This window comes from Vicia villosa, linkage group LG7 (assembly GCF_029867415.1).
Source record: "Vicia villosa cultivar HV-30 ecotype Madison, WI linkage group LG7, Vvil1.0, whole genome shotgun sequence".
Taxonomy (NCBI): Eukaryota; Viridiplantae; Streptophyta; class Magnoliopsida; order Fabales; family Fabaceae; genus Vicia; species Vicia villosa.
In genome coordinates this window covers 93,056,233-93,079,766 of record NC_081186.1, presented here as the reverse complement: position 1 = coordinate 93,079,766, position 23,534 = coordinate 93,056,233, and the positions used below count along the sequence as shown (strand labels likewise).

The 23,534-nt window shown below is 35.5% G+C and overlaps 4 protein-coding genes across 5 annotated transcripts; 3 read left to right on the top strand and 1 right to left on the bottom strand.

Moving 5' to 3' along the window:
• Positions 1–113: 113 nt before the first annotated feature.
• LOC131615892 (pentatricopeptide repeat-containing protein At5g64320, mitochondrial) lies at positions 114–3,636 on the top strand. The gene is made up of 2 exons (XM_058887072.1): positions 114–3,214; positions 3,318–3,636. Exon 1 carries the CDS (start codon positions 299–301, stop codon positions 2,423–2,425), a length of 2,127 nt encoding a protein of 708 aa, XP_058743055.1. The 5' UTR covers positions 114–298; the 3' UTR covers positions 2,426–3,214; positions 3,318–3,636.
• A 1,021-nt stretch (positions 3,637–4,657) lies between these two features.
• LOC131615890 (uncharacterized) lies at positions 4,658–8,929 on the top strand. Of its 2 annotated transcripts, none has more exons than XM_058887071.1 (6): positions 4,658–4,857; positions 4,940–5,045; positions 5,964–6,913; positions 7,033–7,491; positions 7,838–7,950; positions 8,094–8,929. In XM_058887071.1, the coding sequence occupies exons 1-6, from the start codon at positions 4,792–4,794 to the stop codon at positions 8,461–8,463; spliced, it is 2,064 nt and encodes a 687-aa protein (XP_058743054.1). In that variant the 5' UTR covers positions 4,658–4,791; the 3' UTR covers positions 8,464–8,929. The 2 variants fall into 2 exon arrangements, with proteins under 2 accessions (XP_058743054.1, XP_058743053.1); XM_058887070.1 differs by having other exon boundaries at positions 4,659–4,857; positions 7,030–7,491; positions 8,094–8,928.
• Positions 8,930–12,821: 3,892 nt separating this feature from the next.
• Positions 12,822–15,255, top strand: LOC131615888 (protein DETOXIFICATION 41). Its single transcript, XM_058887068.1, has 8 exons — positions 12,822–13,161; positions 13,257–13,801; positions 13,906–13,992; positions 14,099–14,155; positions 14,242–14,480; positions 14,569–14,687; positions 14,776–14,862; positions 14,962–15,255. Exons 1-8 carry the CDS (start codon positions 12,853–12,855, stop codon positions 15,034–15,036), a joined length of 1,518 nt encoding a protein of 505 aa, XP_058743051.1. The 5' UTR covers positions 12,822–12,852; the 3' UTR covers positions 15,037–15,255.
• A 2,150-nt stretch (positions 15,256–17,405) lies between these two features.
• On the bottom strand, positions 17,406–22,216 carry LOC131615889 (polyamine oxidase 2-like). The gene is made up of 10 exons (XM_058887069.1): positions 21,782–22,216; positions 21,263–21,378; positions 20,508–20,596; positions 20,305–20,418; positions 20,013–20,100; positions 19,761–19,846; positions 19,563–19,665; positions 18,705–18,802; positions 18,182–18,611; positions 17,406–17,968 (listed from the first exon to the last, which is right to left on the bottom strand). Exons 1-10 carry the CDS (start codon positions 21,819–21,821, stop codon positions 17,666–17,668), a joined length of 1,467 nt encoding a protein of 488 aa, XP_058743052.1. The 5' UTR covers positions 21,822–22,216; the 3' UTR covers positions 17,406–17,665.
• Between the last annotated feature and the right edge of the window lie 1,318 nt (positions 22,217–23,534).

Here is a 23,534-nt window from a genome sequence, read left to right as displayed (position 1 = left end):
CTTTTGAAAAATGGTTATTTTGATAATTTTTTTGAAAGAGTAGTAATATGAATATTAATTTTGAAAAAAAGTGGTCATTTAAAATAAAAAATCAGATTTTCATATATACATTAAAAATTAAATTGGTAGAACTTAGAAGTGAGAGCGACACCGTAAAGAAAAGCGCCGCCGAGGTTCTGTATTTCTATCGAGCAGCAACATTGGAGGCGACTGTGATAGAATTGCAGCATTCAGTATCACGACCCAACTCCCATTTTCTCAATTAGGGTTAGTTCCCTAACTCAAATTTCTCACCTTAATGTTGAAAACCCTCAAATCCCCAATTCACATCACTAGAACCATTCTACTTTGCATAAAAATCCCATCTTTTTCACTATGCACAACAACATCACTCAGAAGAAACGATGAATCAGAAACTGACACAGAATGGGAAAAATTGCTCAAACCCTTTGACCTCAAACAACTCCAAAGGTCACTCAATCCAATTACCCCATCTCAGCTTTATAAATTGCTGGAACTCCCTCTTGATATTCCCACTTCAATGGAGTTGTTTGAAAAAGCTGGTTCACAACGAGGGTATTGTCACTCTTTTTATGTTTATTATCTCTTAATTGATAAGCTTGGTGATGTTGGTGAGTTCAAAATTATAGATAAGTTGTTGAAACAAATGAAAGAAGAAGGTGTTGTGTTTAAAGAATCGATTTTTATTTTGATTATGAGATATTATGGGAAAGCTGGTTTACCTGGTCAAGCAACTAGGCTTTTGTTGGATATGTGGAATGTTTATTGTTTTGAACCGACGTTTAAATCATATAATGTTGTGTTGGAGATTCTTGTTGCTGGAGATTGTCCTAAGGTTGTGCCTAATGTTTTCTATGATATGTTGAGTAGAGGGATTTCGCCGACTGTTCATACGTTTGGTGTGGTTATGAAAGGCTTTTGTATGGTTAATGAGGTTGATTCGGCTTGTTCGCTTTTGAGGGATATGACGAAGCATGGTTGTGTTCCGAATTCTGTTATTTATCAGACGTTGATTCATGCACTTTCGGAGAGTAATAGAGTGAATGAAGCGATGAAGTTGCTTGAGGAAATGTTTTTGATGGGTTGTGAACCGGATGTACAGACGTTCAATGATGTTATTCATGGACTTTGTAAAGATGGTCGGATTCATGAGGCGGCGAAGTTGCTTGATCGAATGCTTCTTCGAGGTTTTACTGCCGATGCTCTAATTTACGGGTATTTGATGCATGGTTTGTGTAGGATGGGGCAAGTTGATGAGGCAAGGTCGTTGTTAAGCAAAATTCCTAACCCTAATACAGTGCTTTATAACACGTTGATTAATGGTTATGTTGCTACTGGAAGGTTTGAAGAAGCTAAGAGTCTTTTGTACAATAACATGGTAATTTCCGGCTTTGAGCCTGATGCGTTCACGTTTAACATAATGATCGATGGACTTTGCAAGAAAGGGCATTTGGTCTCTGCTTTTGAATTCTTGAATGAAATGGTAGAGAAAGGTTTTGATCCTAATGTGATCACTTACACTATATTGATAAATGGTTTCTGTAAGCAGGGCCGGTTCGAGGAAGCTTTTGAAGTTGTGAGTAGCATGTCATCCAAGGGTGTTAGTCTGAATACTGTCGGCTACAATTGCTTGATCGGTGCTCTTTGTAAAGACGGGAAGATTCAAGATGCCTTGCAGATGTATAATGAAATGTCAAGCAAAGGATGTAAACCCGACATTTACACATTCAATTCTTTAATATATGGACTATGCCAGAACAATAAGATGGAAGAAGCGCTGGGTTTGTATCATGACATGTTCTTGGAGGGTGTTATTGCCAACACTGTAACATACAATACATTGATTCATGCATTTCTTAGGGGAGATTCAATTCAACAAGCGCATAAGCTTGTTGATGAAATGTTATTTAGAGGGTGCCCCCTTGATAATATTACTTATAATGGCCTTATTAAAGCTCTTTGTAAAACCGGGGCAATTGAGCAAGGTTTGGGATTGCTCGAAGAAATGCTTGGGAAAGGGATTTTTCCAAATATTTATTCTTGTAATATTCTGATAAATTCCTTCTGTAGAACTGGAAAAGTAAATGATGCTCTTCAGTTTCTTCGAGATATGATTCATCGTGGCTTGACACCAGATATAGTTACTTATAACTCCTTGATTAATGGTCTTTGCAAGATCGGCCGCGTTCAGGAGGCTTTGAACCTTTTTAACGGGCTTCAAGCTGAAGGAATTCGTCCTGACGTGGTTACATACAACACACTGATCAGTACGTACTGCTACGTGGGGTTGTTTAATGATGCATGTCTGCTTTTGTACAAAGGTGTGGATAATGGTTTCATACCTAATGAAATCACTTGGTCAATATTGATAAATTATTTTGTAAAAAAGTATCAAAGGGAGTAAATACCTTGCTCTAGATTTATTCGGTGGAACGGAGAGCTTCTTCTCATTAAAATGCCAATTTGGTGTTTTAAAGCTCATGCCATAGGAGATTACCATGGAATGTAGAGCTTCTTCTCTATGAAGCAAATATTTTCTATCCAGCTCACTTCATGTTGCTCCTTGATTTGAATTGTCTGATAGTATTCTGATTCTGAGCTAATGTTGAATCTCACTTTTGATAACTCTACTATGCTCATGGGAAATCAGGACTTTTGGCTAGCCGTGATAATCTGCCACGTTTTGTCTATGCATTGCCATTTTTATGTTGCAGATTTTTGGCTATCCACCATCCATCGTTGATAACACTGGCTGAAGCATGCATTCACTTTTAATGCAAGTAAGAGGTAGCCATCATTCTTTGCCAGGTGCTGAACTGTTGACAACATTTCTGATTTACCTGCTCCCTTTAACCAAGATTTACCATTTTCATGGTGTTGTGATGTATTTGGCAAGTTAAGGTCAAGTTAATGATTTCTTAGTTAGTGTGCCTCAGGTGTCAAAGATTGTGAATGTACATTAGTCGTCCGTTAATGTTTCTCTTTGATGTGCCAAGCCTGGGAAGTATTGGCAATTTGAATGATTCATTGTCTTGTCATTGCTATTTTCTGCTTCAAACTGTGGTGGCACCATGGCCACTGATATCCCACTAAGTTCTAACATGACAACTCCAAGTTTTATGGATGGATCTGATTTCTTTCGGTCTTCTGAAAAAGCCGACCAAGCAAATACGCCAACTGAACCTTTGTTAAGGTAATATATACCTTTGTTTATATCTTTTTTATGTATTTAATCTAATTCAAAGAATATTTATATGGACTTGCACTCTTAACCTAATTAAGCATGCAACTTGCAGGCAGATGCTAAACAGATGAAGTATATGCTCTGCAGAGTTAGGTGCACCAAGCAAACAACCAACCAACTACTTCTGTAAGACATTAAACTACAGGTGATACCACAACTCATGGAGGATTTTGTGTTCCTTGAAGAGCAGCTGAAAAAGTCTTTCCGCCGCTCGTAGGTCATATTGACTTAGTGATTTTGTCTGCTATAGTTGATATGCTGTAATTAGCTTGTCAGAATATGGACTTGATATTTGATAAATATGACTAAAAATTGTAATTCAATTGTATGATATTTCTGCCTATCTAAGACTGAAAAATATGGCTATATAATATACTTGTTTCTATTGGTACTTGGTCATTGTGTAGGTTATGAGTTGAACTATCCCTTGGAAGAAGCCCTTCCTGTGGCCATTACAGAGGGGAATATATTGGATATATGAGTTGGGATTTGGATCCTCTCCTTATCTCTCAAATTCCTTATCTCCCAAGTTAGTTGAAAAAGAGACAACCAATTATATTTGTGTTTGAAGGGTTCATCAAAGTTGATTTGTATCTAGTGATATTTATTGGCTACCTTTTGGGATTTGTATCTAGTGATATTTATTGGCTACCTTTTGGGATTTGGCACCTCTCTCTATCTCTCTCATTACCACCACTCCCTCTCTTAACCATTCATCTTCAAATATACACTAAAGTTAAGTTACTAAATCCAAATAGTAAAGATAGCAAATCCATTCCCATATGACAATGAGTTTTACGTACGAAACTATAAAGGTTAATTCTTCAAATCGAGATAGAATCCTCTTTATTTTTTCTCTCCTTTCTTCCGTAACTATAATTTTGAAGACATATGTAATGCATAAAAAATAAATGCACTCATTAAGTGTCACATTATTAAATTATTGCATATATCCAAGATGATATTTGATCCCAGGTTTTTTTTTTTAAAACTAGAATATGTTTCAATATTTGATATAAAATAATATTTTATTTGAAATATATCTTAATCAAACCAAAATTTATATAAAATAATTAATACTACTCCCTCCGTCCCACAATGAGTGACCCATTTGGAATAAAATAGTGTCCCAAAATGAATGATCCATTTCAATTTCCAATAAACTTTTTCCAAATTTACCCTCTAATTAATAAAAGTTTCATCATTTCCAATACATAATAAGGGTATTAAAGTGTGAAATGGTGGGCTGGGTCACTCATTGTGGGACGGAGGGAGTATTAAGTTTACAAATTACAAATATTAAAAGATACTTTTAATCTAACAAAATAAAAATATTGTGTAGGGTGAAAAGACAAAAAAAATAAAAAAATTCTTACAGTCTAAAATTCGTTATTTCTTTTGGACTAAACATTGAAGAGAAGAACAAGATGAAAAGGATGATATGATGCTGAAGACGACATCAACTGCGAACTGAACAAAAGTTGTCGTTTAGGGTTTAATGCATTGCATCTCCACCATTTTTGAACATGGCAGTACCATCGGATAAGGATCACACACCGAAATCCGACTCCATTAACGCTTGTTGTGACCAGGTAGCTATCCCCTCCCCTTTCCTTCCTTCACTACTTCTCATTTTTCAATTCACCATAACGGTGTATGCTCTTTGATACGCAGTGGAGAAACAAATACTTGAAGGCTCAAGAATCACGTAATGCTCTTCGCCAAGCTGTCAAGTTTCTTGAATGCAAAATCAATGAAATTCAGGCTTATAACAATAAAGGTTAACTGTCATGATTTCATATGTCGCTTTCTATTTTTGTTTTTATTGTCATTTTGTTAAGCTTTTTAGGGTTTTTGGTTAAGTTCATTGCTTTGCATCATGGTTGATTGAGTGGATTGTGAGTGTTTTCGTAACCTTGTTCAACACATATGAAGCACTAACATGTAGAAGACACTGTTATTAATTTGATTAATATGTTGACGCTGCTATTAATGGCATGCCCTGACAATGTGAAATAGTTTTAGTTACGCTGTCGTCTAATAAGAAACTATTTCTCTGCTATGTCATACAACTAATTCCAAAGTATCTTTGTGATTTGGTAGAATACGACGCTATGCTCATTGGATGTTGTTTTAAAAGTATTTTACACTCACAATGCATCTTCTGTTTTCTCTTTGTTTTATGAAATAATTTGATTGATATGTAGACACCGATAACAATTTTATAAAATAGTAGAGAAGATGGGGGAAAATAGACTTAGGTGGTTTGGCATGTAGAGAGAAGATATGTAGATTCTGTGATAAGGAGAGTAGATTAGTTGGAGAAAGTCAAACAACTAGAGGAAGAGGAAGACCTAGAAAGACTACAAGAGAAGTTATTAAGAAAGATATCGAGATTAACGATTTGGATAGAAGCATGGTTCTGGATAGAACATTATGGCAAAAGTTGATTCATGTAGCCAACCCCTCTTAATGGGATAATGCTTGATTGTTGTTGTTGTTGAGGTGATTGTGATTGCATGTAGCCACACTGTCACTGTTGAATACAAACACATGTCAAACACCTACCACACCTTCAATCTGAAGTGTTTGTTCTTCATAGCTGAACACTGACTTGTAATTATATTTACCTATATATATCAACTGTGATGAAATGAATCATGATCTGATGAAATGTTATGTTATGTATTATATGCAGTATGTGCTGACAAAATTGAAACTGGGGTAAAAGTGGAAGAATGTTATGCTGTGGAGAAGAATGAACTCTGTAGCTTAAAGTCTCGGAGAGGATGTGACGGGGGTACTCTGAATTGGGACGAGAATGAGAAGGTATTAGCGTTTCAAGCTTGTATAGCTGAGAAGGACAAGGAAATTTGTAGATTAAAGGAGCTTTTGGAGATTGAAAAGAGAAGAGCTGATTCTAAGAGGAAGAGAGTTGCCGAAACTTTGAAGTTACTGGAACAAGAAAAGAATAGGGGGGCACAAATTGCGAGAATTAAAATGGAGAATGCAGAGGGGTATAGGGTTCATATTGGTCAATTGGAGAAACAAGTTAGTGAAGCAAAACAGAAATCGAAATCTGAGATGTCTGCATTTAAAAAGGTGATCCGAAGGTTTGATTGTAAAAAGCGCAAGATATTGGCAGAGAAAAGAAGAGCCGAGTTAGAGATGGCAAAAGCGAACGAAAATTTGGAGGAGATTGAAAAACACAAAGCCGTTGAGTTGGTTAAACTAAAGGAGCAAAAGGCACTTGCAGAAGATAACTGGAACAAGTTCACAGCTGAGAAATGTCGCGCTGATAAGATGTCTCAGCAGCTAGAAGAAGATAAGAGGACAATTGAGGATTTGAAGCGGAAGATACATGAGCTCTCATCCCTAAGAGAACACATTGAAATGGCCTCTGAGATCAGTGCCGAAGCTCAAAGTAGTCGATGCTCTGAAGTGAAACATTTGAAAAGCAATCCGATGGTTGAAAAGTTACGAGCAAAGCATACCAAGCAAAAATATAAGTTAGAAGCAAGTCATTACAGTATTTTACGACACGAATTAGGTCGTCTAAAGGTTTGTTTTGTTCAGTTTCTACATCGCTTTGATGTACTGGACGCATCCTTTTTGCCTGTTTCTGGAAGTATACAGGACCAAACAAAGGTTGGTTTCACTGATGAATTATATTCACATGTATATAATGTTTTAGTTGTTTTTGCAAATGGAATTCTTTAATGGTGCTCACTATTTTTCATATTTTTGTTTATCTGGGTGGACAGAAGTTTTTCGTCATGGATACTTTTGGTTTGATGGTGATTGTTTTGAAGTCTCTAATTATGTCACCCGAGGGTGAGAGCCTATCTGATGTTACTGCTTCTTGTCTCCCTTCAACGAACCCACGGCATACTGAATTTTGTACAAATGTTAGTTGCCCCTTCTTAGAAAGGGATGAATCCATTGACGGCATTGCAAATTTGCTCTTAGAAGAGATAAATAACTGTTGGTTTCAAGGGATAAAACAAGTTGATTTGTCAGATTCTGGATTGATGCCAGGCAATGGTAATGTTAGACAATGGTCTAAAGGGGAAGGAGATCAATGTGCCACTAACAAGAATAATGATGTTTCCAGTTGTTTGAGAAATTGTTCGGTTTCTGATACTCGACCACATGCTCTTAAGAATGCCATCCTCTGCCGCCTTAGTGATATTGCATCATTGGTGGAACTGGTAGCAAACAAAATGGTATTATTGCCGTTCTCATCATTTCATTTTGATACTGTCCCTTTTTTAATTTCTGTAAGTCAAGCTCTAATTTGAAGAGTATAACTGACTCTCTGATGACAAGTAACATTAGCTGTTTCAAGCATTGATGTTATATAGAAATTTTAATAAAATTCAACAATACAAAATTGGCCATAATTCTAGCTCACAACTGTAATGAATAAATGATTTGTTACCAAGATATAAGATTACATTTTTATATGGTTGAAAATTGTGCTTTTCTCATGCTTATGGAATAGCTTATCGCATCACGAAGTTGATATCATAATACTTCAACCTAATTCCTTGGTTACCTTTCCTAATACAGAGCTGGCACTGGACTGATATCAAACTTGTTCCTCAGCTGCTCAACATGCTTGACACATGTGTAGAGGAGAAAATTGTCATTGTTATCATTGTACTTCTCGGTCAACTTGGGAGGTAAATTGATCATTATATGCTTTCATACTGTTAATTTGTGACTAATCTTGCACGCATTATACATATTTATGAAAATATTATTTGATTTAACACGCTGTCACATGTTCTTTTGTTTACGTTATCACAATGTTTATAAGTTTCAGGATTGGAATTGATAATGGTGGATATGAAGATCGAGGAGTTGAAAACCTGAGATGTAATTTGTTTGCTTATTTATGCCGCTTCTCTTCCACAAAAGCAACCCTTTCTGTTCAAATTGCTACTGTCAATATTCTCTTTGGCCTTCTTCCTACTGGTCTTGAAACCCTTTTCCTTACTAACATCAGTCCTTCAGCATATTCTAAGACTGTTTCAGACAATGTTGAAACTTTGAGGAAGTGGTTCTTTGGACTGGGTCAAGAAGATCAACAAGTATTGCTATCTGGTATTTTGAAACACACCAATGTATATAATAAGTCAAATTTGTCTTTACTTTCACATTTACATAGGTTTTCCGAGCCGATGATTCATTGACATAACCCTTAGAATTTTTTTGGTCGTTCGACCTGTTACTTAGAAATTAATTGGAGCTGAGAGTCTACAATTTGGCTTACATCTTGCTTTTGTGCTTCTATAATTTGCACATAACTGATTTTTTCATTCTTTTTTATTGTAAACTTGTAAAAACAATTTTATTATATTAATTGTCCAACTTGTTTGGTCCATGAATATTTTATATGCTCAACTTAAATGAGATTCGCCCTAAACCAACTTATCTACTTGTTTGTTTGTATGATAAGAACAACCAAAATGTCCCAAGTGGTAAAACTTGACAAGTACGGAAGTACATAATCCATATCAGAATTTAGGGCATAAGAATATCCATGCCAATGTTGGGAAATACTTAACACACTCTATGAATTGCTATCACATCCTCTTGAAAAATCAAGAATACTCGGAATTTAGAAATGCATCTCCGGTCGCACTCAAAAGACATATTTTTTAAGCTAGATCCTAAGATTGTGTAAAAAAAATTACGGAAATACACTTCCATGTAACATAGGGAGATGTATCTTCAGACGCTGTTTAATAAAAAACGTGCTAGAACCCTTTATCACTTCTCAAAATACTCTCAAACTCTCGAGTTTCTCAAATTCTCTCAAAATCAGTCAACGAACTTTCAAGTTTCTTTCATCAGCATCAAGTCGATCAGAGAGGTCACTCAATATCAAACTAAAATTGCATTTTGTAAGTTTTTGATTTTCTATAAAATTGAGGTTTAGGTTATGTAATAGGTAGTTTATACATGTTATTTACATGAGTAACATGTTTATTAGTTAGTTTTAATTATCAATGCATTATTTTGGATGTTTAAAAGGATTGCATTTCCGCCATTAACGTCACTCTGAGTTGCAGAAAAATTCAGAGATGGATTTTAGGAAATTTTTCTACGTTTTGATTCCCAGAACTCGGAGATGCATCTCTGGAATTTATCAATTTGCATTTTTTTTCTTGACCTCATTGTATTTCATATGTATAATGCTTGTGTGGTTTAGTTACAAACACTATGGTTGATAGGCAAGACAGATTGAGGCACAATGGAATTGCACAACATGCATCAGTTTAATTGGAAGAATTTCAATCATCGCAGCCACCTGTTGTTTCTAGCCCAGTTGATACAGAGGTGTCACCTTCTGGGGGCTCATGCATCTACACCTCCGTCCTCCCGTGGGAGATATGTCACCTACTCATACATCTCCGTCTCTGTTTTCCCGTAGGAGACATGTGTTACCTATTCATGCATCACCACCTCCGTCTTCCCGTAGGCCGTAGGAGACATGTTTAACCTACTTAGGCACCCGAGGTACCGGAGGCACCCCAGGCACAGTAGGCACCCGAGGGGTTTGGAGGAGGCTCGTCAAACTTGTCGTTGTTGCCTCTTTACCAGGATGATACGGCCAGACATGTTTGGGATGGATAGGTAAAATTCAATTGTATTCATTATTTGAAAAACATCTTTGTTATAATATTTGAAGTGTCTGACGATGATTTATTTTTATGTAGGTCCGTGATGCTTTAAAAGTCATCAACCACAATCCAGAAAATTAAGGGTTTAACGTTGCCTAAAAAGCAATGGTTTATGAATGTGTTGGAACTAAGTGGATTGAGCGAATTATGCAGGACCAGTTATGTTACAGTTAACTATGGTATGGTTTTTGCGTTTGTAGAGAAATGGTACTCTGAGATGTCATTATTTTATCTTCCACGTGGTGAGATGTCTATCACACTTAGGGGTGGAAATAGGCTTTGTCAAGCCTAAGTCTGACTTGTCAAAAAAACGAAAGCCTAAGTCTGACCTGTAGTCTATTTTAGGCTTGAGCTTGATCTTTTCGAAGGCCTAATTAGTCTGTTAGCCTAAATAAAATCCTATTTCTTTTAAACATATGTAAATAAGCAATTAAAATAATGTTTAAATAGACTAACTAACTAAAAACCAAGAGACTAAAAATTTGTATTGACTTATTTTAACTTACCTATTAGCATAAGTTTTTGGAGACTATTTATTTAAGAGAACTTATGAAAACAATATTCATCGGGTGTTTTCATCTTATTTCACAAGTTATTCAAGATAGCCAAGTTTTACTTATGTATTTTAATTCAAAGTACAAAACATAAGATAATGATAATAAAAAAATATTCATATTTTATTTAAATAGGCTGACTTGATAGACTTAAAAGGTTTTTTTGGGGCCTGAGGCCTATCCTTTTTTATTTAAAAAAATGTGTGGCCTCACTAGACGATGTCTCATGCCTGCTGCATCTTTCGATCAGGGGAAGATTGTTAAACCACGACAAGATTTACAGAGATGAGACACTAGAGATGTTGGTAGACTATTTGGTAGTTAACTCAAAGAAAGCCATGAATAAGTTAGAAGCCACTTGAGGGGCTCATGCTAGGTTTCGATTCCTGGAGAAGTTATATACAATGTGTCGCGATGCGAAATACTCTTTCAACTAATATATGTGAATTATGTTATTGCATCAAATAATAGATAATGTTGAGCAGATCGTTATCCCTTTGCATACCTAGATTGGCCTGCAACTACTGGAGGCACTAAATCATCTCTTGTCCGAGAATAAGGGTAGTCATATAGGTTGCTTCAAGGTCTGACCTTAGAGTGGCTGTTGAAAAGACTAGAAAACCAAAAGGGTTTGGAATGTGCCTTCTACGGTTGTCGAATGAACCGAATTTTATGGTGTAGGAGCTGAAAAAGAAGAGACTAAAACAAGATCCTCCTCGACCGTAAGAGGGAGCAAAATCTCCTTCATAAGATCGGGAACATTGATTGTTGTAATAGTCACAATGGTAGAGTTACATTAAAAGATTGATCAAGTAGATTTCAATGATGTCATCATTTCATAAGCTTGATCTGTGATTTGTGTGAGGAGATCAGTGATCCGAATGGAAAGAGATCAGATGTTTGCTTAACAGCGGTGAAGAGACAATGGTTTCTCGTAGAATTTCACGAAAGTTAGATGTCAAATTCCTACAAACGGTGCCATTGTTTTGTTTAAGAACCAAAAATAGTTGATGACTGAGTGAGATAAAGTTCAGTGCGGTGGAGCGTACTTATGATGTGGTGGAACGAGATAGACTTGCAAGGTTAGCACTCCAATGCCCATGCCAGTGAGAAAATGAAAAGTAGTTAAAATGTAATAATGAATAGAATATCTGGATTTTGGCGCATGCAAATCTTTATGCATGAAGGCGATTATTACCACCCTTGTTAAAGATATGATGATGACTTCTTGATTGCGGGACTACGAGATCTTCAACAATTAAGTGTACCTATGAATTATGCCTTCTTGCAATTGGGCATATTCGTCTTTTGGTGAAAAAATTATATGCAATTATAATTTAAAATTATTAATGATATTTTATATATTTAAATATTTATTATTTTTTGTTTTTTCAATTCTTTAATTTTTTTCATAATTTAAAATTATTAATGATATTTTATATCTTTAAATATTTATTATTTTTTGTTTTTTCAATTCTATAATTTTTTCATATTATTGATGAATGATAACTCTGTAAAATTTCTTTATAATTCTTCGAAGTATTTTTTTAATACGTGTGAGAGTAGCAAAAACTAATTATCATAAAATCGATTTATTATAATATAATAAAAAAAATAGTAACATTTATTTTCATAATTTCTTGGAATCCATTTGTTCAAACAGTGCTATATAACTCTTTGAACACTTGTCAATAGTTGCTTATACTTTGATAGACTTCAGCTAACTTTTGTACATAATTATTCTCAACTTAATTTATCTTGACTTTGGTGCCACTTAATGGTCTCAATCTCAAGCCTACATAATATTTTCAAAATCTTAAAGAAATATTAAATATTAATCATTATTTTACACTTCAATAAAAATAGTGTTTTATTCTAGAAACACATGCTTAATCATTTAACAAAACACAACTCATTTAAATTTTAACAACAATAATGCTTATACATAATACAATTGTTCATAATAGATTCCAACATTCTTAAATGTGTGTCTAAGAAATACCCCCTAAGAACAATGACCCAACTAAAAGTCTTATTCATATCTAAAGGTCATTGACAAGTCATTTTCAACAAGTTAGATTCTATGAGAGAGTCCAAAAAGGTTTGTGTGAGATTATAGTGTCTCAACTTTTTTAACTCAAGTGCACTTGTGTTGTTAGAAATCATGATTGCTAGAAAAAAAAGGTTAGGTAGTAACTGTATACTTAACAATAAAAAGTCAATGCTTTTTCACATTGCCAACAACAAAATGTTGAAGGGTGGTTATAGTAAATGTGAATGACTATAAGTATTTTGATTGGAGAAACCTTAAAAAGAAAGAGAAGTTGTAAGGCACATAACCATGAGCTCTAGGGAACACCAACCGTTGCTGTTGGGGCTTGAGTCACATTCAAACATTGCAGATTTGTCATCAGATGCTATTGAAGAATTCTTGGAACATAGGCCTATTGGATTGAGATGGTGGCTTAAAATTGTTGCTTGGGAGTCAAGGCTCCTATGGATTCTCTCTGGTGCTTCTATTGTTGTTTACCTTTTCAATTATATGCTAAGCTTTGCTACATTGGTGTTTAGTGGACATTTGGGTTCACTAGAGCTTGCTGGTGCATCTATTGCTAATGTCGGAATTCAAGGTCTTGCTTATGGAATCATGGTATGAATATGAATATGATTCTCTTACTATGTATTTTATCACCTAACTAGGATTTTTTTCTCGATATATTGATGTTTGTCGTTTTTGTTAAATAGTTGGGAATGGCGAGTGCGGTGCAAACTGTGTGTGGACAAGCTTATGGAGCGAAAAAATATGCAGCAATGTGCATCACATTGCAAAGAGCGATCATTTTACACTTAGGCGCAGCGGTGATTCTCACGTTTCTCTATTGGTTCTCTGGAGATTTTCTGAAACTCATAGGACAGGTAGAGAGCATAGCGTTGCAAGGCCAGATTTTCGCGCGCGGGCTTATTCCTCAACTCTATGCATTTGCACTGAGCTGTCCAATGCAGAGGTTTCTACAAGCGCAGAACATTGTTAACCCTCTGGCGTATATGGCGGTTGGAGTATTCGTTCTTCACGTGCTTCTTAGCTGGCTAGTTGTTTATGTTTTAGACTATGGACTTCTCGGGGCATCCCTTACTCTCAGCTTTTCTTGGTGGGTGCTTGTTTTGTTAAATGGATTGTACATTGTTCTTAGCCCGAAATGTAGAGAAACTTGGACGGGTTTCACTGTGAGAGCTTTCGTAGGAATTTGGCCTTACTTCAAGCTAACAGTTGCTTCTGCTGTTATGTTATGGTATGTATGACTACATCCTTATTTTCACTCGACGTGCGGTCGAACACGATCCTATCGAGTTTATCTCAGTATATTTTAATAACATGAAATGTACTTTATTGTAGTTTGGAGATATGGTACAATCAAGGACTAGTGCTCATATCAGGATTGCTTTCTAATCCAACAGTAGCATTGGATTCTATTTCCATTTGGTATGTTAAAAATTTTCTTTTCGAATAATATTCTTATTATTTTTGCCAACATGTTATCTATCTAAACAAACCATGATGTTCTATCCTAATGTACTTCCATTTTCAGCATGAATTACATGAACTGGGATTTGCAAGTTATGTTGGGTCTAGGTGCAGCAACCAGGTTAGTGACAATTGACCGAAAACGATGTTTTTTCGTTTAAACAACTTCGACACAAACATGTTAAAAGTAGGTTTTTACGTTTGCAGTGTGCGGATAAGCAATGAACTAGGAGCAGCTCATCCAAGAGTAGCAAAATTTTCTGTCTATGTAGTGAATGGAAATAGCGTCCTCATTAGCATAGTTCTTTCCGCAATTATTTTGATATTCCGGGTTGGTTTGAGCAAGCTTTTCACTTCTGACACTGAAGTCATTGATGAAGTTTCGGACTTGACTCCATTGCTTTGCATTTCTGTCCTACTAAATGGCATTCAACCTATACTGTCAGGTAATAAAGTTACAAGTTTTAATTTTGGTTTTTCGATACTTGTGAATCTGATTCCTCCTTTTGTTTGATGTTTCTTGAAAATTTTCAGGTGTTGCAATTGGGAGTGGATGGCAAGCGATAGTGGCTTATGTAAACTTGGCTTGTTACTATGTTATTGGTCTTACTGTTGGATGTGTTCTTGGCTTTAAAACTTCTCTAGGAGTAGCTGTAAGTTTTTAACGTTTCTCTCGTTGATTATATAGTTCTGAAATTAGTATATAGTATCATTCAATGAATACAGTTGTGAATTTTGTAGGGTATCTGGTGGGGAATGATCCTTGGAGTTTTTATACAGACTGTTACACTGATAATTCTGACTGCAAGAACAAATTGGACTGCAGAGGTAATCGAAACATTTGGCCTAAACACGATCTTTTTCATTTCATGTTCTACCTTGAATTGTTTTTCGCTTGGGAAGGTTTGAATCGATCGATGTTTGTAGGTTGAAAAAGCTGTTGTTCGCGTCAAGAGGTCGGCTGAAGATGAAACTTTGGATCAACTGGTTGCCAACATATAGAGGCATGGAAGAACAGTTTAGCAGCAGATTAGTCTTGGTTTTGGACTAGAAGGATATGTTTGGTTTGTTCAGTATAGGACTCAACTAAGCTGGACAAGGTAGGTTGTTAGAATTTGGGAGGGTAGTTGGAGAGTGAAGGAGCATTAGCTCAGGGATTAGAGGGGTCTTTTTCTGTAAAGTTTCACCTTCAATCAATAATACTATTTTCTCATATCTTAATTTGGATTCCCTTACCAAACTTGTAAGCAATATCCTATAAAAAACTGTGATGAGTTAATGAACAGAAAACAAAAAATTTCAGAAAATGGTCGTAGATAAGTCTATAACTGTATTGAAAGAATGGACAGATTACAAAGAAAAGAAAAAGTGTAGTGTACTGATAGAGATAGCTATCAGGCCCACTTCCTCAACTATGTTTCTGTCAATTCCACCCTCCTTAAAGACAGTCTTGTCCTTAAGGCTAAAATCTGGAAATTGTCCCCACATAAATGCATTATCCTCCCAAGTAACATCATCCTCAGTTTTGTTCTTCCACTAAATGAGGCTTTGAGGTACTCTGCATAACCAACCTTGAGCCAATGACCTTTTCAAGGTATATGTCTTCGGCAGGACTGATATCCAATTCTATTGGAAGTTCCTCCTGCACTAGATAAGCACCAACTGTCTTTTTCTAGTAAAGATACATGAAAAACAGGATGTCAGGATATATCTTTGACTGTTCAGGCAACTGCAGCTTGTAAGTTACTTCTCTCAGTTTCGCAATGATCAAAAGGGCCGTAAAATCAGACAGCTAATTGTTTACCTAGTAAATAATGTGAATTGCAAGGACTAGAGCCATTAATTCATTTTCGTAAACAGGCTTGGTTAAGTTTCCCTCAGACATAGCTTTAATAAAGAAAGCTATAGGTTTGTCTAATCTACATTAATATTGCCCCAATTCCCTGTCCCGCTGTATCACACTCCACCGTAAAACTTCAAAGGGTAAAGAAAAATTATGGAGTACAAGCAATGGTGATGTCTGTCATAACTTCAAACTCCTCAACTTCTTTTAGTACAATTTCTCCTTCCCTCAGAATTAACGCACGTAAAGTTCGTTCAGGACATTTCTGAAGGGTGGGTGATATTCTCCCCCACATTTGAAACACAAACGCTTGGCCCACCTTTCTGCCATTTCATCATTGAGACTGCTTCAAACTTCTCTCCATGGCTCCAACGGTCCCATACAACAATTGTTTTCCCCTTTTTTTCCCGATTGACATCAGCGTTGATGTGGAATTCGTAAAAAAACCCACCGAACCCATTTTCCTTAGTCGTGATCCTCATCATTTGCATTCTATTATGAGGATTCAACATTCAAACTCTCCTCATAATATGAAGCTTCAATTCACTCATGAAATACCCGTAGTAATACTCGTCTAGAAGTCATCCTATTTGTGATGAGAAAAATTTGAAAACCTCCACACTCTTCCACATTACCACATTACCAGTTACAGATTCTCCAAAAGATCATCACCCGACTCGAGCAGCAAATTGAACCAATGGATCGTTGATCCCTCCATACTCAAGACGAGACAATTTCACACGCTCTTATGAAAGGTATTATGCACATCAAAATAAATCTATGCACATGTGATTCGTGTGATCCATGGCATAGGATCACCACCCATCTATTCCTCCAATGCGTCAATCTGAATTCCTATCTTAGTCGTGGCATCTCCAATCACAAATGATGGTGGGGATATTGATCCAGACAATAAAACTCAAAAAAATGGTGGATAAGTCTGTAACTGTATTGAATGGATGGACAAATTATAAATTAAAAAAAAAAAAGAAAAGAAAAAAGTGTAGAGTACTAATAGAGATAGCTATCAGCAGCCCCCAAAAGCACAAACAGCTTCCTCACCACAATGGTAGTCCCATTCTCTTTCTAAAAGAGAATTCTAAGATCATTTCCTCACTACAATGGTGATCCATTCTCTTTATAAAAGAGAATTCTAAGACCATTTCCTCTCCACAATGGTGATCCCATTCTCTTTCTAAAAGAGAATTCTAAGATCATTTCCTCTCTCCCCCTTCTTCCCACTAAATACTAACTCACTCATCATTCCCTTTCCTTCCCCTGCCAGCTCAACATCCTTGATTCCTCTTGTAAACCCTGCAAATCTTGGGCCTATTCCCCACATCAAAGCATACTTCCTCAACTATGTTTCTATGAAATTGCATTAAAAAGAGTACAATATTTGCTCTCCAAAAAAACAAAATTTCAAGTTCCACAGCTAAAAAAACAATTGAGATTAAACAGATAAAACACCAAAGTAACAATATATAACTAAATATTTTGTCCAAATTATTACCCAAAAAAAATGGTCTTTCCAAACACCTCATGATATTATTCAACCTCTAGGAATCACAAAACTATAGAAACAGATAAAACACCAAAGTAACAATATATAACTAAATATTTTGTCCAAATTATTACCCAAAAAAATGGTCTTTCCAAACACCTCATGATATTATTCAACCTCTAGGAACCACAAAACTATAGAGGAACAGAGATTGATCAGTCTATTATTCAAAACAACATTGAGGAAAGACCCTAATAAGGGGGCAGCATAAGGCATCCAAAAGATCAAAAACGTGAGATCAGAAGTGGTATGGATGAACCCTCATCTAACACTGGCTGGAATATGTCTAGCTCGCCGTATCTTTCTAGGACACGCATTCTGCAGTCCTCAGCAGCCATTGTTCCAGTAGAGAATGCACCATGAACGGACCCTGTATATAATACACTTGTTGCTTCCCCTGCAAAGAATAAGTTATCTACAGGAACCCGCAACCTCTCATACAGACCATGCGGTTTCCCAACTGCGTCATAACTATACGAACCTAGTGAATTAATATCTGTACCCCAGCGAGACACGAGATATTGAACCTGCATAAAGGAAACATACACACTCAATTTAGTCATATAACTATCATTAGAGAATGTAGGCACGGGAACTAAAAGAATTAAATTTTTAGAATACTGTTGCCTGCAAAACATGGTTCTAGAGATTTTGCTCTTCTAAACTAAAGGGTACACATTGGAAAGTAAAATGCAAGTTAAATAAAAAAGTTAAAAAATAATTAAAATTATTTTAGTTACCGGTGGTGAAGCGTCTGGAAGGATCTTCTTGAGTTGTGTGAAAGCAAAGTCAGCAGCTGCTTCATCAGACATTTTCTCAATGTCTTTGGCCAGCCGCCCAGCAGGCATGTAAACAAGAACAGGGTGATCAGCAGCTTTGTGAAGATTAAGAAAGTAGCTGCATCCATAAGATGTATCGGCAACAACTCCAAGGAACTCAACATTGGGCCAAAATACATTTTTAAAGTGTAAAATTATTTTATTCTCGACTCCGACCCCTATATCAGCAATGGCAGCTTCTTTCCATTCTGGAAGCTTTGGCTCAAATTTTATGACGTTTGCTTTTAGCACTCCAAGGGGTACGGCAATGATAGCAGCATCAGCAACAAATGTTTTCCCATTTTCAACAGTCACCTTTACTCCATTAAATCGCCTATCTATCTTTGTCACCCTGAAAATAGGTATTATCGGCGCCAGCAAGTTTAGCTATAACCATCAAAACATGACAAAGACTTCCAAAACAAAACCTCAAACTAATATCTACCTGTGTCCCAGTCGAATGTCAAGACCCTTTGCTAGGGTATGTATAACAGGCAAGTAGCCCCTGACCATAAGACCATGACCACCAGGGAGCAATTCTTCCTGTAAGAAGATATATAGAGACAAGGGTGAGTTATAAATAAAAATGTTAATGCACATAGTAATTAACAGTGGCGGATCTTGAGAAATTTTCTTAGGGGTGCCAAAAAAAATATATGATTTATTAAAACTATTTCAAATAAATCACATAAAATAAAAATTGGTTTAGTGATTTTACTTTTAATCTCATCTCCTGGATTAAAGTTCAAGTTTTAGCATGGTCATTTTTTAAAATAAAAATATAAAGAAGTTGCCTCAAGGAATTGAACTGAAGATCTATTTGCCAAAATTATATCTCTTACCATTGCATCAGATAGAAACTTTAGCACCTAAGTTGATAACTATATAAAAATGTGAGGGGTGCTATGGCACCCACCAGCCCCTTAATAGATCCGCCACTGGTAATTAACAAGTTACTTACAAATTGTGAGTAATGTAACTATATGGAGTTACTTATTAATCTCATTTTTATCTAGCATTCTTATATCGTTAATAGAAGCCAGTACAAATGGCATATCATTAACATTAACATTTAACCTAAAATTCACAACTTGATACACAATAATTGTGTCTTTCAATAATGTGTCTAGCACAAAAAATCAACAAAGACAGCTGAAATGGAAAAATCCATGCATGAATACTCAGTCCACCCCACCGCCTATGAATGATTTATGCCATTCAATTCAAATTCAAATGACAGAAACTTGGTGGTCGATACAAATAATAGAACGAAAACTCGTTGAACTTGGTTTCTTCTAATTACCTGGTCCCAACATTTTAATGATATGGAATCAGAATCTGCGGCAAACCAGCCCTCCATTCGGCACAAATACCATTGAAGCACCTTGTGTGAAAGGCCCTCCAACCTGCATCCAACAGTGAAAATCAAATTATACATCCACAAGATGAGCTTCAATAAAGAGTGGTGGTGAATGAATTAGAATTTAATGCCAATAATGACCTGAGTTCTGGCTTTCTTTCAAAAACAATTGAAAGTGCCCGTAAAATTGACATGTCTTCGCTGTATTCCTGTCTTACATTATCCGTCTACATTAACAAAATTCCAAATTTTAGATGAGAAGTTCAAAGTAAACAGTAAGTCGAATCAAACATCCGTGCATTCAATTAGAAAATATTGTATTCCAAAATAATAGAATTCTATAAAAACAACACATCATGTAAATCTAACAACAAGAAATAACAAATGATATACCTCTTGCAAAATTGTTTCAAAGATTTTACCGACATCTTTAACCAACTCTTGTGGAACTTGCTTTCCATCCATATCAAAGAGTGCATAGCTGTAAAAATAATTATGAACTTCAATTAAGAAATCACATACCCAATAATGAAAATTTTGAAGCATGCAATATAATCTTCAATTAATTACAAAACCACAGAACTACATACCCAATAATGAAAATTTTGAAGCATGCAATATAATCTTCAATTCATTACAAAAGCACAGAACTACAACCATAAAACAACAAAAGCAAGGCATTTACCTTTCCAAATCATGATCATAAAGGACAGAGTTATCCTCACAAGTACGGTAAAGAGGTAGTCCCAGCCTCCCAATCAACGGAGCCAAAGGATTCTCATTACAAACTCCATGCAACCTGAATCATAGTCAGTCAGTTGCAATGCAAGACCAAAATTGTTGTGTTCTGTCAACATGAAATAAAAATCAGGACAAAATAAAATTTACCATGATGCACCAAGGTCAACAGGAAAACCAAATGAGTAATCAGTGTGAATCCTGCCACCAACTCTATCCCGGGATTCTAAAAGAACAACCTGAACAAAAAAAATAGTAAACTTCAGTACAGACCTTCTCAATACAAATAAAGAGCAAGCAACAAAAGTATGTATGTTCAAGGGGAAGACGAGGAAAAATAAAACTGTAAATAAACAGGATGATGTCTCTCTTCATTAACAAAATATATGTTTGTTCATTTGTCATACGGAAAAGACTAAGTTCCAAATGTGTGGTTTCTTTTGTGAAGTTGTGTAACCCATGTTAGCTCATCAGAAACCAAAAATATGCTTTTGTACAACAATTTTTACCTTTAGTTCTAAACATCATCAATTAGTAGATACTAATTCCTCACTAAATATATAACAAAGGTAGTAGTGGTATTGAGTCTGTTAACAATTAGTATTGCTTTTACAATTTTACCTTTCAAGAGAGAGAATTAGTAAAAGTAGGAATGTGCTGGTTAAAAGAATTAATTAAGTTAGAATTTAAAAGGCGGCATATATCAAGAGACAGAAAGATCTCAAGAGGGTCTATATTCAGGTACAAAGGTAGTATAACTAACAACCCTGCAGTGCAGCAAATAAAAGACAAATAATTGTAATACTAAGAAAACAAACACGGTATATAGGGGCGGCATGTAAACTCTTAACAAAATGAGATTAAGTAAAACAAAAGGCAACTAAATACATTATTCATTTGAATACCTGAAAAGAGGCATCATGAAGTGCACGAGCAGCAGCAATCCCAGCCATGCCACCTCCTATGACAATAACAGAGGGCGACCTAACAGTCTGCTGGTCAAAATTCGCATAGAAAAAACCTACAGTGACAAAACACCAACATAAAAAAACAAAGTCAAAAACAAACACATGCACATAGACAGAAGCAAAACTTATTCAAAAGACAACTTTTTATTAAACACAAATACACGGCACCTCTCTATTCAAAACACCACCAATACAACTCTTCACATTCATCACTTAACAAATGATAACAACAACCCAATAATTTATTTCAGTTTTCAAACTCTACTCTTGTTTTTTAGCAATAAAAAAATAACAATGACCATAAAAATTCGAAATTTAAGCAATTAGGACTAAAAGCATTGAAATAATATCTAAATTCCTAACACCAGATCTATAATCTAAACAAAATATCACGATTACTACATTGATATAAGAAATAAAACAACAAATTTTATCTAGAGAAAAAAAAAAACAAACCTTTGCGTGAATTGGGATTCATCTTAATTCGTGACTCCATAGTTTTCAGAATTATCAAAATTACTAATTAGATTACAATTACTATTACTATTACAATTCGAATTGGATTGAGGTGAAAAATGAAGAATAAAAATCAACAAAGAAGTGACGAAGTTAAAGGAATTGAGGTTGGAGAATAAACGCAGTTTTCCAAACCAGCTCATGCAGCTAAATTTGTTGAAATCTCAACAACGATTCACTCTTTTTTTCTCTCTTCTCAGCTCGATCGGCGAAGAAACCAAGCGAATTTCGCTGTAATCAGTGGGGATCGGAGATCGGAGCGAGGAGAAGAGAAAATTGGGAACGGAGGGTTTGGTTTAGGGTAGGTTTGGTCGGTGTTTGGATTTTGATTTTTGGGGAAGGAAAAAAATGTGGAGAAGTGAAAATAAAAATAATTGATTGGTGGTTGTGGTGTGTGTTTATATAGAAAATTGAGGTTGGTGGTTAATAACGAACATGCCCATGTGGATGAAATACACGCGCGTTGTATTTATGGGTATTTTCGTAATTTTGTTTGATTACTAGTGACGTAACGTGACTAGTTATGACTAGGGATCAATATTTTTGGGACCTATTTAACAAAATGTTGGGAAAGTAAATAATAAGAAGAGAAATATGTAATTGTATCCAAGATTTTCTTTTTCTATTTTTCGGTTTTAGTTGAATTTATTATTGATTTTAGCAAGATATTGAAGTTGTATTATTGTTGAATTGTGTGAGGGTGTATTTGAATTATATTTTAAAAAATTAAAAAATTTATCTTACATAAATCTCTTTATCTTAAAGTATAAATAATTAATAAGTTTGCTTGTTTATTTCTTTATTTTTTTTTAGAAATAAATTATAATAAATTTTTTTTTTAAATAATGAGATTATATATAACCAAAAACAAGTATTACATAGCGACTTATATGGTCCAGCATGTTTTTCCTTTATTAGTAATATCTAGCCCATAATAAGAATGACTATTTTTTCTCTAAGTTTAAGATTAACCTAAACTTTATTTACATTATCTATAATTCTTGTAACTATTTTCCTTTTTGTATATTCTATAATTCTTTAGCTTCCAAATTGCATACACAGTTTCCGTGGTGCAACTTGCAGAATTTTCCTTCTCTAGATTTTACTCTTGCATTTTTTTATCGCCCAAACAAGCTTCTGCGACCAGCCATCAACTTGATGCTCGATATTTATCCACTGTAGAACAGTCTCCCAAGTAATATTTGTGCCTTTACACTCAAATAAAAGATGTTGTAACGTTTCATCATGCTCACAAAATTCACATTTAGCTTCATTTATCATACCAAATCTCAATGATTTGTCCTTATTGCGAGCCTTCTGTGGCTTGCCAACCAGAAGATGATTTTCGCCTTAGGCCTTGCGTCATTTCCATAGAACAGACTCATCCACTCAACGTTTTGAAACCGTTCCAAGAATCCACAGTAAAACTCCTTCGTCTTGAAACTGCCCCTATGATGGAGCTCTTCCCACTACCTCATACCAAACACCTTTTCCCTATGCTTTAGTATATCCTTTAGGATCCACGAGCAATTGTCTCTAATGTTCATATCCATGATCGTTCCATCTTTCACATAGCATGTGTGCACACATCTTACCCACGCACCTTTGTTCCAAGCTTGAAGATTGATTACATTCATACCTCCTTGCTTCCTAGGAGCACACACCCTCTCTCATGCAATGGGAGATTTCTTTT

Coding starts and splice junctions, on each gene's coding strand:
- LOC131615892 (XM_058887072.1), top strand. CDS start 299: ATGTTGAAAACCCTCAAATCCCCAATTCACATCACTAGAACCATTCTA.
- LOC131615890 (XM_058887070.1), top strand. CDS start 4,792: ATGGCAGTACCATCGGATAAGGATCACACACCGAAATCCGACTCCATT. Junction 5,046..5,963: donor TCAGGCTTATAACAATAAAG/GTTAACTGTCAT, acceptor TATTATATGCAG/TATGTGCTGACAAAATTGAA. Junction 6,914..7,029: donor GTATACAGGACCAAACAAAG/GTTGGTTTCACT, acceptor CTGGGTGGACAG/AAGTTTTTCGTCATGGATAC.
- LOC131615888 (XM_058887068.1), top strand. CDS start 12,853: ATGAGCTCTAGGGAACACCAACCGTTGCTGTTGGGGCTTGAGTCACAT. Junction 14,481..14,568: donor CATTCAACCTATACTGTCAG/GTAATAAAGTTA, acceptor GAAAATTTTCAG/GTGTTGCAATTGGGAGTGGA. Junction 14,688..14,775: donor AAACTTCTCTAGGAGTAGCT/GTAAGTTTTTAA, acceptor TGAATTTTGTAG/GGTATCTGGTGGGGAATGAT.
- LOC131615889 (XM_058887069.1), bottom strand. CDS start 21,821: ATGGAGTCACGAATTAAGATGAATCCCAATTCACGCAAAG. Junction 19,847..20,012: donor TTGAAACAATTTTGCAAGAG/GTATATCATTTG, acceptor TTGTTAATGTAG/ACGGATAATGTAAGACAGGA. Junction 17,969..18,181: donor TTCCAGACGCTTCACCACCG/GTAACTAAAATA, acceptor TCCTTTATGCAG/GTTCAATATCTCGTGTCTCG.